This window comes from Daphnia pulicaria, chromosome 1 (assembly GCF_021234035.1).
Source record: "Daphnia pulicaria isolate SC F1-1A chromosome 1, SC_F0-13Bv2, whole genome shotgun sequence".
NCBI classification, from domain to species: Eukaryota; Metazoa; Arthropoda; class Branchiopoda; order Diplostraca; family Daphniidae; genus Daphnia; species Daphnia pulicaria.
The window spans coordinates 11,391,380-11,403,089 of record NC_060913.1 but is presented as its reverse complement, the minus strand read 5'-3'; the positions used below and the strand labels follow the sequence as shown (position 1 = coordinate 11,403,089).

The 11,710-nt window shown below is 40.7% G+C and overlaps 3 protein-coding genes across 5 annotated transcripts; all 3 read left to right on the top strand.

The window, feature by feature from the left end:
* The first annotated feature begins 706 nt into the window (after positions 1–706).
* Positions 707–5,893, top strand: LOC124329376 (osmotic avoidance abnormal protein 3-like). Of its 3 annotated transcripts, none has more exons than XM_046788442.1 (17): positions 707–910; positions 1,242–1,362; positions 1,596–1,763; positions 1,853–2,051; positions 2,124–2,217; positions 2,309–2,366; positions 2,437–2,614; positions 2,711–2,850; positions 2,908–3,324; positions 3,393–3,433; positions 3,586–3,811; positions 3,870–4,030; positions 4,103–4,203; positions 4,278–4,366; positions 4,518–4,623; positions 5,229–5,408; positions 5,484–5,893. In XM_046788442.1, exons 2-17 carry the CDS (start codon positions 1,282–1,284, stop codon positions 5,630–5,632), a joined length of 2,388 nt encoding a protein of 795 aa, XP_046644398.1. In that variant the 5' UTR covers positions 707–910; positions 1,242–1,281; the 3' UTR covers positions 5,633–5,893. The 3 variants fall into 3 exon arrangements, with proteins under 3 accessions (XP_046644398.1, XP_046644406.1, XP_046644415.1); XM_046788450.1 differs by having other exon boundaries at positions 5,229–5,438; positions 5,512–5,602; XM_046788459.1 differs by lacking the exon at positions 5,484–5,893 and having other exon boundaries at positions 5,224–5,306.
* Positions 5,894–6,558: 665 nt separating this feature from the next.
* Positions 6,559–9,429, top strand: LOC124329390 (Bardet-Biedl syndrome 2 protein-like). The gene is made up of 8 exons (XM_046788473.1): positions 6,559–6,753; positions 6,840–7,016; positions 7,118–7,306; positions 7,381–7,563; positions 7,643–7,871; positions 7,951–8,504; positions 8,593–9,127; positions 9,206–9,429. The coding sequence occupies exons 1-8, from the start codon at positions 6,619–6,621 to the stop codon at positions 9,307–9,309; spliced, it is 2,106 nt and encodes a 701-aa protein (XP_046644429.1). The 5' UTR covers positions 6,559–6,618; the 3' UTR covers positions 9,310–9,429.
* Positions 9,430–10,310: 881 nt separating this feature from the next.
* Positions 10,311–11,640, top strand: LOC124320997. The gene is made up of 3 exons (XM_046783910.1): positions 10,311–10,577; positions 10,672–10,930; positions 10,994–11,640. Exons 2-3 carry the CDS (start codon positions 10,711–10,713, stop codon positions 11,284–11,286), a joined length of 513 nt encoding a protein of 170 aa, XP_046639866.1. The 5' UTR covers positions 10,311–10,577; positions 10,672–10,710; the 3' UTR covers positions 11,287–11,640.
* The last annotated feature ends 70 nt before the right edge of the window (positions 11,641–11,710 follow it).

Sequence of the window (11,710 nt, the reverse complement as noted above, 5' to 3'; positions counted from 1 at the left end):
AATCCAGCCAAAAATGAAGATTGTTTCAATAAGAACCCTCTCGCTCCGAGCTGAGCTGGGGCCCCCCTATTGGTCTAGGTGAAACTGCGCGTGTTATTTCAGGGCCAGCCAACACAGATGCAGCTATAGACCAGTGCACTGCTGCTGCTGTTGTGACGTGTAATGGAGGAATGCGTATCTGCGACCCGACACCTTCTACTACTCGACGACTCCCGAGACTTTTGAGGGGGGGTCCAAAACCAGCGCGTACGTCCAGCGTAGAGCTGGATGGAGGGCAAAAAAACAGATGGGACGAGTTGTGAACACGCACAGAGAGTTGCGTGTGCTGCTGATGGCCGGGGCGCCCGAAATCTGAGATGACTTTTGTCTTACATTTAAAAAATATCCTGGAAAACAAAAGGGTCGATAACTATGAATTCGAAACGTCGTTTTTAAACCTCTAAAAACGTCCCCATTTCGATTGCGGATGGGTGATGATGTTGGGACAAGAGGTGACCTTGGAAGATGTCGGCCAAATTAGAGCTAGTATACACAGGGAAAATGCCCGCCGGTCATCCTATAATCGTCCGGTTGGGGCGGGATAACCAAAGGAATGAGTCTATATCAAACGTAGAGTGGTATCCATGACAACGATCGTTTGTTGTGAATTGTGATGGAATGCATGCTCGACAATACCGTTTCCACTTCAGTCGGCGGTGTAGGCTCAAGAAAACCGGCAGGGTGGAAACCAAATACCCGATAACACCAGTATAGACAGTGAACGAGCCTATATCGTTCAGTCCGAACGATTATTGGTTTCTTTTTTATAGGACCGGAAGGGTTATTGAGATTGGACTTGGTGCTCCGGCCGTATAAGTGATGTTGTGTGAAATCCCGGAAAGATTTCATCGGCCATCTTTATTAATTGCAGGTCTGTTTATAATATTGCGCTACATAATTATCCGTCGAATTAACAATCGCGCTAAAAATTGATATCCAGTTTTAGACGAAAAATCTTGGTGTGATTATTGCGGTAATTTAATCTAAATGAAAAACAAAAGAAAAATAGGAAATTGGAATCGCCATTTATAATTCGATCTGTTATTGCGTATCATGCGTGAGCCAGATACCCAATGGTTACCTTTTGAATAATAGATGGTGGTTCGTGAGTCCGTGTCCCACTTGGTGCAATTGTTGCCATGACGGCGACATCGAGCGCTGCTTTCAAAGTTATTCGATCTGTCCTGTTTTCATATTGACAGGTAGAGTATCCAGTGACACACGGTGAAAACTTATACTTAAATGGCTGCCGGATCCGAGAGCGTGCGGGTCATCGTTCGATGCCGGCCGATGAACGCGCGCGAAAACCAGCTCAGCAGCAAGGTGATTTTTCAAATTCGGTGGTGCTGTGGTCTCATGTAAAATAAAGCTTATCATCGCCACACCTGTCGGCTCATTTATCACGGGATTGCGTGACTCCACGGCTGACATGCAACTCAATTTACACTGTACCTTAGCAGCACTTCAAATTTTACAGCTCAATTTTCGGATGACGATGATGATCGGATGTCAATTATTAAAACAAGGATTCTTGTTTTTGATTGAGAGGTAATTAGAATGTGGTGCAAATCAACGCTTCGACGCTGCAGTGCTCTCTGCTGGCAATACCATCGAGTCACAATGAAATCAATGATACGACCAAAACGTTCACCTTCGATGGCGTCTACGACCAGTCGTCGACCACCGAACAAATTTACACCGATTTCGGCTACTCTCTCGTTGAAGTTGGCAAAATTTTAAAACACTAATGGAGTTTGAACGTGTTCAAATTTTTAAGATATGAATTTTTCGTTCATGTTTATATGTATAATAGGGCGTGATGGAAGGGTACAACGCTACGGTTTTCGCGTACGGTCAAACCGGAAGCGGAAAAAGCTTCACCATGCAGGGCGTTACGTCTCCGCCGAATCAGACGGGAATATTACCGCGGGCTTTCGATCATCTCTTCGAGAGTATAGCCGCAGCAGAGGGAATGAAATACCTTGTGTTCGCGTCCTATCTAGAGATCTACAGTATAATCAATTAAATGGCGTAATATTGAAGTATTCTTAATTGATTAATTTTGATTTGTTTCAAAAAATTAGATGAGGAGATTCGCGATTTACTGAGTCCCGATTTTAAGAAAAAGTTGGAGTTGAAAGAGAATTCCGATAAAGGAGTTTTCGTGGCCAATCTTAGGTAATATAAAAGAATTAATTATTTCTTTTTAGAATATTTCATTGTTGACATGAATTTTAAAAACTGAAATTGTAATGTGACATTCATTTAGCCAGCATAGTGTTCATAGCGTCGCCGACTGCCAAGGTCTGATGGAAACCGGTTGGAAGGTAAAATATAAGAATGAAATTGGTTCGATAAGAATTGAAATTCCTGAACCTTTTTTTTCAAAAAATTCAGAACCGAGCCGTAGGAGCTACTCTGATGAACGCCGATTCGTCCCGATCTCATTCCCTCTTTACCATCTCCGTTGAGATGATGGAAACCGTTCAAGACTTAAAGGGGGAGAAACAATCGATTCGCAGAGGGAAGTTGAACCTGGTTGATCTGGCCGGAAGTGAACGTCAGTCTAAAACAGGTACGCAGGAACAAAAATCCGCACAAAAGTGAACACAATAATCTTACAATTTTGAAAGAAATGAAAACTTATTTTTGAAATTTTCTGATCAAACAGGAGCCACCGGAGATCGATTAAAGGAAGCTACCAAAATTAATTTATCACTTTCAGCTCTGGGAAATGTCATATCTGCCTTGGTCGATGGTAAATCGAAACACATTCCTTACAGAGACTCCAAACTGACTCGCCTGTTGCAGGTATTGAAGTGCTCAAAATGATTCAATTAAAATTCTGTTGATAATTTAATTTGACAGGATTCATTGGGAGGAAATACTAAAACCCTGATGATCGCCTGCGTCTCTCCGGCGGATGACAATTACGACGAAACGCTCAGTACATTGCGATACGCCAATCGTGCCAAGAATATTCAAAACCGACCAAGAATCAATCAGGACCCTAAAGATGCCATGTTGAGGGAATACCAGAAAGAAATCGAACGACTCAGTCAGATGATTGATCAGCAAAAACCGACTCAGATTGTTCGCGTCAAATCGGAACTGGAAATTGAGCAAGAGAAAATGCAGCTGCAGAAAGAGTACGAAGAGAAAATCCACCAACTTCAACGGGAGGTGGAAAAAGAGCAAGAAACAAATGCCAAAGCGACAGTCGAGATGAAAAACTTGCGTCGAGCCTACGAAGTCGACTTGCAAAAGATTAACAATTCAAAGAAGGTACACTAAACAAATTTTGATTTCGATTTCTTAGCCAATACCTGAGTTGTTTAATATTTTTCTTGTAGAAGGTTGAACTGGATGAAGAAGCACAAGAAACTCTCAAGAGGTAAGCAAAATTAGGTTGAGAAATGCGTTTGTTTACATTTTGTGTCAATATTGAATGTCCCGCTAACTAGACGCCATCTAGCGTCCAGCTATAAAAAGACGACCGTTTTGAAATTCAAAACCCATCATCTCTGGAATTTTGTATGATTTAAGGTTGAAACAAATCGAGGGCGACTTGGTTGGTGGTGAGAAGGCCAACGATCTTGAATTCCAAGAACGACACTGGAAGCGGAAAAACATTTCTGAAAGGAGACGAGCTTTGCTTGCGCAACTGTTGGCCCGAACGGAAGACGAAGATGGGGCGCTGTTACGAGTCTATGACGACATCCAACAAGAAGTCCGGATCAAAACGGAAGCCATAAAGAAATACAAGCAGAAAGTAGGACGAGCGATCATCACATTTTATGATAACAATAACATTTTCTCTTCCGTATTAGCTCCGTTCCTTGGACCGCGACATTCAAGATTTGCAAACTGAATTCGAAACAGAAAGAAGTGATTATCTTGAAACGATTCGCAGACAGGAGCAGCAGTTAATATTGCTACATCAAATTATTGTTAAAGTCCAGCCCCTCATTCGAAAAGACTCAAATTATAGGTGCTTAATTTGCAATTGATTTAAACGGCAAGCTTCAAACTTATATACAATTTTTTTTATAAACTTTCCTAGTGATATTGAAAATATAAAGCAACAGAGCGTATGGATTGACGAATTTAAACGCTGGAAAATACCAGAGGTCACTTTGATGCGAATGAAACTGCCGCCAGCATGTTAGTTGTTCTCACAGCATTGTGCATTATCTTGATTAATTAATGAAATTTAATTATTTGTATTCATTGGGAAGCCTTTTCAAATATTCCATCCTACAGCCAGTACGAAACTACCACTGAGGGGGAGGAAGAGGAAGTGCCCAATGAGGACCGACTACTACAGGTAACGGACAACAGGAGCAACAACCTAGGGTCTACCGATTCCGTTGTCGATAACACTAGAAATATAAAACTTTCTTTTGATTTTCACCAAACTAAGCATCTAATATTACGATTTTTCAAACTTAACTACTTTGATTTTTAAATACGAATAGAAACTCAAAAAAGGAGAAGCTGAAAACTTGGCCGGTCGTTATTTCGCTTCCAATCGCGCTAAAGAGATCGTCATTCGTGTCAATAACGATGTGCATCGAGCTAAACGTTGGTTTTGATATTTTACTTTTTTTACGTAGTTAGTTGTATATATTTAGGAGATGTTTTGATGGATTTTGAAAAAAAAAAATAAAACCAAAAGTTTTATTTGTTGGTAATTCCAGCTTTTCAAGTTGGTTAATATCCCAAAACTGTTCGACAAATTGTAGCCGTAATCGTCTAGTGGTTAGGACCCTACGTTGTGGATCACAACGTATAACAATACCGTAGTAACCCAGGTTCGAATCCTGGTTACGGCACAAACTCTTTTGCCTTTTTTTTTGGAAAAGATTTGGCCTCTTATTAGTTTTTTATTTCCATCTAAATATTCTTTCGATACAAATGATGTTAAACAGTTTAAAATCTAATTAGAAGTTAACATTGCAAAAGGTATTTTTTACTACATACAAATCCGTATTCTTTCCGCCCACCTCTGCTTATAAATAAGAGCTAGACTGAAAATAATCAGTTCGAAGCCTCTTCTCACAAGGCGCTATGGCTCATTAACTTACCATTTATCTCTATCTTCTCAACTTGCAACAAGACTAAGCAGATAAGAAATTGTGCCTTTCTAATTGCTACTAAACATTTTGTGTTTTGTCATGGAAGTTTAGATCCTGGAATGAAAGGAACTTCACTGAGTCACTCATCGCTCAATAGTTTCCCGTCTTCAACTACATTGTCCCACATAGATTATTTAAATGACTCAGGAGGTTTAAACGTGAATGGACCGCTGACATCTTCGTGGAGTGCACCCAACGCTCTATCCGGTCAAATCAATGGTTGGACATCAGGTCAGGACCCATAATTCTTCTTTACGGCAGGTAAAGAAACCGATGAATTTTAACGACGCAATGTGTGTTTTACAGACGCGGTTTTTATGAACGGGAACATCAGGAAGCCGAAACGCTTGGAATCTTTGACAGTCGGGGCTTCTGGCGGAAGGCAAATACCCTCTATTGTCAAGGATAAGACAAACTTGCCTGTCTACACACCATCAGTAATCAAATTCACCTGACACTCGTGACTTAATTTTCTCTCTCTCTCTCTCTCGTTCTATTATCGAAAACGTTCGGTGATCAAAAAATGCATTTTGTTAATCGTGTTACAAAATAACATATTTACAAAGACCTTTAATTAAAATTGCCAATGTTATGATTTAAATTTTTATAGAATAACCTTTTACACTTGTCTCTACAGTGTAACACAGGGAAATATGTTGAGAATCATGTTGTATTTGTTGAATTTCAGCTCGGAATAAATGCGGTTGACAGAAAAATGAATTTTTCGAAACTTCGCCGTTTTCTTTATAGCCGCATTTTGTGAGTCAACGCCCTACTAAATTAGCGTGCAATTTCCTACTTTGTCCGTATGTGTTGAACGCAGTTATTCTTGTAGTGGAGTCAACGTTCCGGCCATTTCTTGCAAGGGGAATTTCGCATACAAATTTCGCTTCTATTGCTGACTTTTAAGATACATAACGCCTGGCGATTTTCTATCATTTGTTACGCCTGAGCAATCCGGCCCACACGGAACTAGCCGTCAAAATTATATTGTTGCCTGCTAGGCTGCTATACGGTTATTAACATTCTGTAAGCGATAATTTAGTTGTAAAATGAAGAATGCATGTTGCTGCTATTGACCTGTAATTTTCACTTTTATGGCGTTCAATTCAACTCAACATTTTTCTTATTTAAAAAAAACTCAGAAAAACGGGTTTTCTACAGACATTTTCTTATTGATCGTGTTAGCTGAACTGAAATTAGGCCAGCTTTTTTTGCTTGACTGAGCACGTCACCTTTTGAAATATACGCTCCAACATCTCCTTTTAATTAGTTTCAAAGTTCAAATGAACATGTCAACTGAAACACATTTCACCTATACAGTGAATTAAACGCGAAAGATTCGCGGAACTACACCCACACGAATAAATCTCAAGTTTGAATTTCCCGTAACCATGGCAACCATCACGCTTCCGTCACAACACACCCAACAACAGAAAACATGTTGACGCTCGTAAACATCACTGAATTGAACCTCTCTGTATTTTCCGGCCGATTAACCATCTGTAAATTTCGCGATGATGTGGATGCTGGAATCACTACGTCAAGCTGCGTTGGTGCCACCGGTGCCAATAAGGTAATAACACCCGCCTGTTACATTATATCTTTATATACAACTTGATGGAGCTGTTTATCTCGGTCATATTTGGTGTATGGACTCAGGTTTTCGTTCGACATGCCAGTCCAGTCCAACAGGATCAAATTCAATATTTGAACATTGACCAAAATATCACAGCTCTATGCAACCACCCCCAGCATCCTGCCGCCGTTGTCCTGGGAACAACATCTCACTTACTCATTTATGACATAGCTGAAAATAAAACCATCATGAGCAAAGAGGTTGGAAGATTATATCACATATCGTTAACTAAATTTGAGTATTTTGTTGATAGTGCGCTTTGACCTTAAATTGTCTTGAAACTCGATTATATTTGCGCCAGATTGAAAATGGGGTTGGAGCCGTTGTCATAGGATCCTTCGATGACTCAGATCAAATGAACGTCATTGTCGGCGGGAATTGCTTCCTCCAGTGCTTCAACATGGAGGGGAGTGAGCGCTATTGGAACGTCATGAGCGATCAAGTATCCGCGTTGGCCCTCATCGATTTTGACGGTGACGGCCACAACCATGTATAAACAATTCAATAAATTATTGATTTATAAATTAGTTGAAATGGGGAGGGTGATTTTAAATGTTTGATTAGTTGCTGGCCGGAACAGACGATGGAAATCTACGTCTGTTTAGAAACGGTCGCATGACGACCGAAATGAAAGAAACAGACGCCGTCACATTTCTAATAGCCCTGACCGATCACTGCTTTGGATACGCTCTAGCCAATGGAACAGTTGGCGTTTACCACAAACGTAACCGCCTGTGGAGAGTTAAAGTAAATAATATATCATCCCAATTTCTCGCCATGGCTTCTTTATTTAATGGGCTATTATTTCTTTAAAAATAATATCCAGTCCAAGAATCAAATTGTCGCTCTGGCGTCTTACGACGTCGATAACGACGGCCATCCGGAATTGATTTGCGGGTGGAGTCACGGCCGATTCGATGCCAGACATTGGCAAACGGGTGAAGTGGTTTTCAAGGAGAAATTAGATGCCCAACATTCAATTGTGGCTCTACTCGTCGACGATTGGCTTCAAATGGGCCATGCCCAGCTCATCGTTTGCTCTCAACTTGGTCAAGGTAAATGACGAATTGTGTTTGTCGTCGCTTATTTTACACTTGTTTTCTAATATCCTTCTGAACGTGTGCACGGAAACAGTTTGGAGTTACCTGCCAAGCGACTTGGAATTGACATCGCTCGAACGGATCAAGGACGAACATGCCACTCAAGCGGAAGAAGAGGCCATCCGGAGGTTAATTATTCGTAAACAAAACCTCTTGGCCGAGCTGGAGCACATCCGCCACCACGCTGAAAATTCGACAGTGGCAGAAATAGCGGATGATCGAGTTCAATTAACAGTGAAACACGACCAAGAGCACGTTTTACTCGAATTAGAAGGAGGCGGTCTGATTCGCGCTGTTATTATCTTTGCCGAGGGTCTATTCCCCAACGGAGAAAGCCACGCCCTTCACCAGGACCCACCAACTTCTTCCGCCAGAATTCCCCTGCCGGTGCAGCGAAACCTGGCCGTCGACTTGCACGTGAATGTTTTACTGGATTCACACGGCAACAATGAACTACTTAAAGTCATCGAAGTGGTTCACCCACTGCCGACTTTCTCGCGCTTCAAATCTGTTACGTGGCCTTCGACGGAAAACCCTTCAGCTCTTCATTTTCGGGTCAGAATCCGCCTTCAGGAGCGCATCCAGCGGGTATTTAATATAACATTAATTTTCTTTTTGGATTATTCGATTGACCAACGATGGTACCTAACTTGATTTCGTGGTATATTATGAGTAGATTGGGTTTTGGATAGCCCAGAATTTTATTGTGTCACCAGAATTGCTGGCCAGCGAATCATCGATTGAGTTAGCCTTCGAGGTTCTCCCGTCCCGGGCGCCTTTGAGGATGAATTTCCTTAATGAAGGATCGTTTCTGATCGAGTCTGACCGCTTAGACCACGTTTCCGAGCTCGTTCAACATTTGGCGAATTTTTTCAACGTCCAACACTTGGCTTCCGATATTCAAATCAGCGATCAACATTTGAAAAAGCTGACGGAACTCATGGAAAGTGTTGGCGGCCATCAAGCGGTTCGACAGCGGCTCACGGTGGACATGGCCGATCAGGTGAACGAAGTTCGAAATTTGTTTTACGAGTCCGAGAACGCACGTTTGATGAACGACATGGCGGAAATGAGACGTTCCTATGCCGCCATCCAGAGCGGAAATCAGAAACTCGTTGATCTGCAGATCATACGCGATTCCAACTATAGCGAATTGATGGATCGCCTAAAGCAAATCAATCTTCACGTTCAGAATTCTTCGAGTTGCCGGGGTAAAAAAAACGATTTCAAATTTCTTCTATTCATCGTGAACAAATTTTTAAAATAAGCTCTCCGTTATTTTATTTTAGTGGGAAAGTATCAAACGGACGTCATTCAAGCCAGTCGACAGGCTATTAGAGCCGAAGACTTTGAGCAGCTCATCAAGATCACTTTGTACGGCGTTGATCAATAACCTTCGAGAAGAAAAGAATTTTGATGGCCTTATGGCTTATGTTTTATCCATAAATCATATCCGTAGGCTACCTGTCTTATAACCGGTTGGGGAAAAACCTGTACCTCAATAGTTTATTAAACTTGCATCTAACCTTGACTTCAAATTTCTTCTTTATTATTTACCAGCTTGCCCCCTAGCGATTTACTATCTATTTTTCGATTCTAGACATAGCCAGGTAGAATCCTACTTTATTACAATTGCTGTAAATATTACGAAATGTTACTAGGGAAAACCGAAACAAAATAAGAGGGAAAGGATTATACCTTTCCCCCCCGAGTCCCTTGGAACTTTATTTGCCGCTCAAGTTATTCGCTAAAATAAACTCAAAAGTGAAAGTTATTGTCGAAATTCTCTCTTTAGAACGTAGACAAAAGAATTGAGGCTAGACGGTAGTGGTACCTGAACCGTTTTTATGAAACATTCTGTCAGCATCGCTTATAATAACAGTTAGCAACTCAAGTCGATACGGGCCGCGCGAAAGACCCAGACCCAAAAAATGACGCTTCGACGGAGAATCAAAAACTTTCGAGAATTCCTGACTGTTAAACTTAGCAGCATCTCTTCTACCTCTCCCTTTGTATCAATTCTCTTCTTTAGCTACTTTAAGTGAAAGTAGTTGGGCATGAACTTTCTCTTTCTTTATGCAACTGAAATCCAATATTTGCTTATTCCTATTTTTCCAGTGTAGAAACTATCCTTACATATTTAAAAAATCAATCATTTTTGTCGCTGGACACATATTTATAATATTATAAGGAAATATCGAACACAAATAATGTCGAGGAGAAATTAGATTTTGTAGCGAGAATTTCATTACAGTACGTAGAAATGTAGGTCACGCCGTTACGAACGCTATGAAGCTGCTGCTACACGATACAAGGACAAGTGGGTGGTGTTAACTTTCTGCTCGGAAAAAAGGATTGCCAAATTCCCTTACTAGGCTACTCACGAGTGCACAGACCGACTGGAGCGCAGTCACAGGGCTGACGGCAGTCGAGCAAGTTTACGCCGTGTAACTGGTTGCGTTAACTTGGTGTACACACAATAAGGGGCATGGCACCAGCACAGCTGTTTTCCAAAAACATTTTGTGAAGTCCGAACCAAAAGTGAAAGTTTTTCTTCGTTCGCCGTGTAGCGGCTTATTTAGCCGACAACCAGAGTGTGTAGTTAAATCGAACATATAGCAGTAACGTTTTTAATCCAGTAATTTTCTCATTTCTGTCAAGGTAAATTAGTTTTCTTCTTCTTTTCATATGTTTGTTTTCTGATTTGTTGTACATTGTTTTGAGAAAGAGGCTCACTTCTACACTTGATTTACAGGGTTAAGCTTTGCTTTTCAACAAGGCTTTCAAACTGGAGATGAATGGAGCTCTTCGATTCTTTGCCATTGCTTTTTTACTGGCACTTTGCTACCATTGGCTTGGTGATGATGACTGGACAGATATGGAAGAGGATACCGATGAGACCCAGGAAGATTTAATCAACAAGTTCTCTCAGAGTTTTCATCGAAAATCAGGGGATCAGGTTGTGAAAGGAGAAAATGGCAAATTTAAGGCAGATCTTGAAGAGTTACACTCCAGTAAGTCCTGAATATATCACAATTTTTTCAGATTGATTTTAATGTTTCATCATTTTTTTGCAGGGCAAATCTTGATTGAAGAGATCCGTCACTCATGTCTTCCCAGATTGGTGTGTGAGTTATTTGCCATGGAAGATAAATCCTCTTTGACTGATTCTGAGCTGTCCTTGATGTCACTGATAAGTCAAACCAGCCTTGGAACAAGAGCAAGTTCAACATCCAACTACCATTTTGCTGCCCATATGGGCCAGCTTCTGGTTGGAATTGATGGAAATAGTTGTCAACATTTTTACCCTACCTGTCCAATATCAGGACAGCAAGCTTTAGCATTGGCTAGAAAGATCAAAGTTCGTTAGATTGTAAACAAAGCTGACTATTGGATATTTAGTACCTCATGAACGAGACTACGCACGAACTCGTATTTATATAACAAATAGTGAAATGTGTTATTATAATATGTGGTAATTTCACTTATCTCCGCGCCAACTTCTTGCGCTTCTTTCCGTCCGTTTCAATTCATGGCTGGCGTGTGAGTTTGTGTATCAAATATCCATTTGCAAACTCATGTCTAGTCAGTTGTTCTAAACTATGATTATGGTTGAAAAAAAAATTAAAAGAAAAATCCTTTATTTTGGTTGAGGAACTAGAGGTGTGTTCTCTTTTGCTTTACATTGTAGAGATTACTGCTGTGAATAGGGAAATGTTTTGGAGATTTTTGGTTTATTTTTCTGAAAATTGATGTAATTGAATTGGATTGCATCATTGCAAGTACATTTTCTT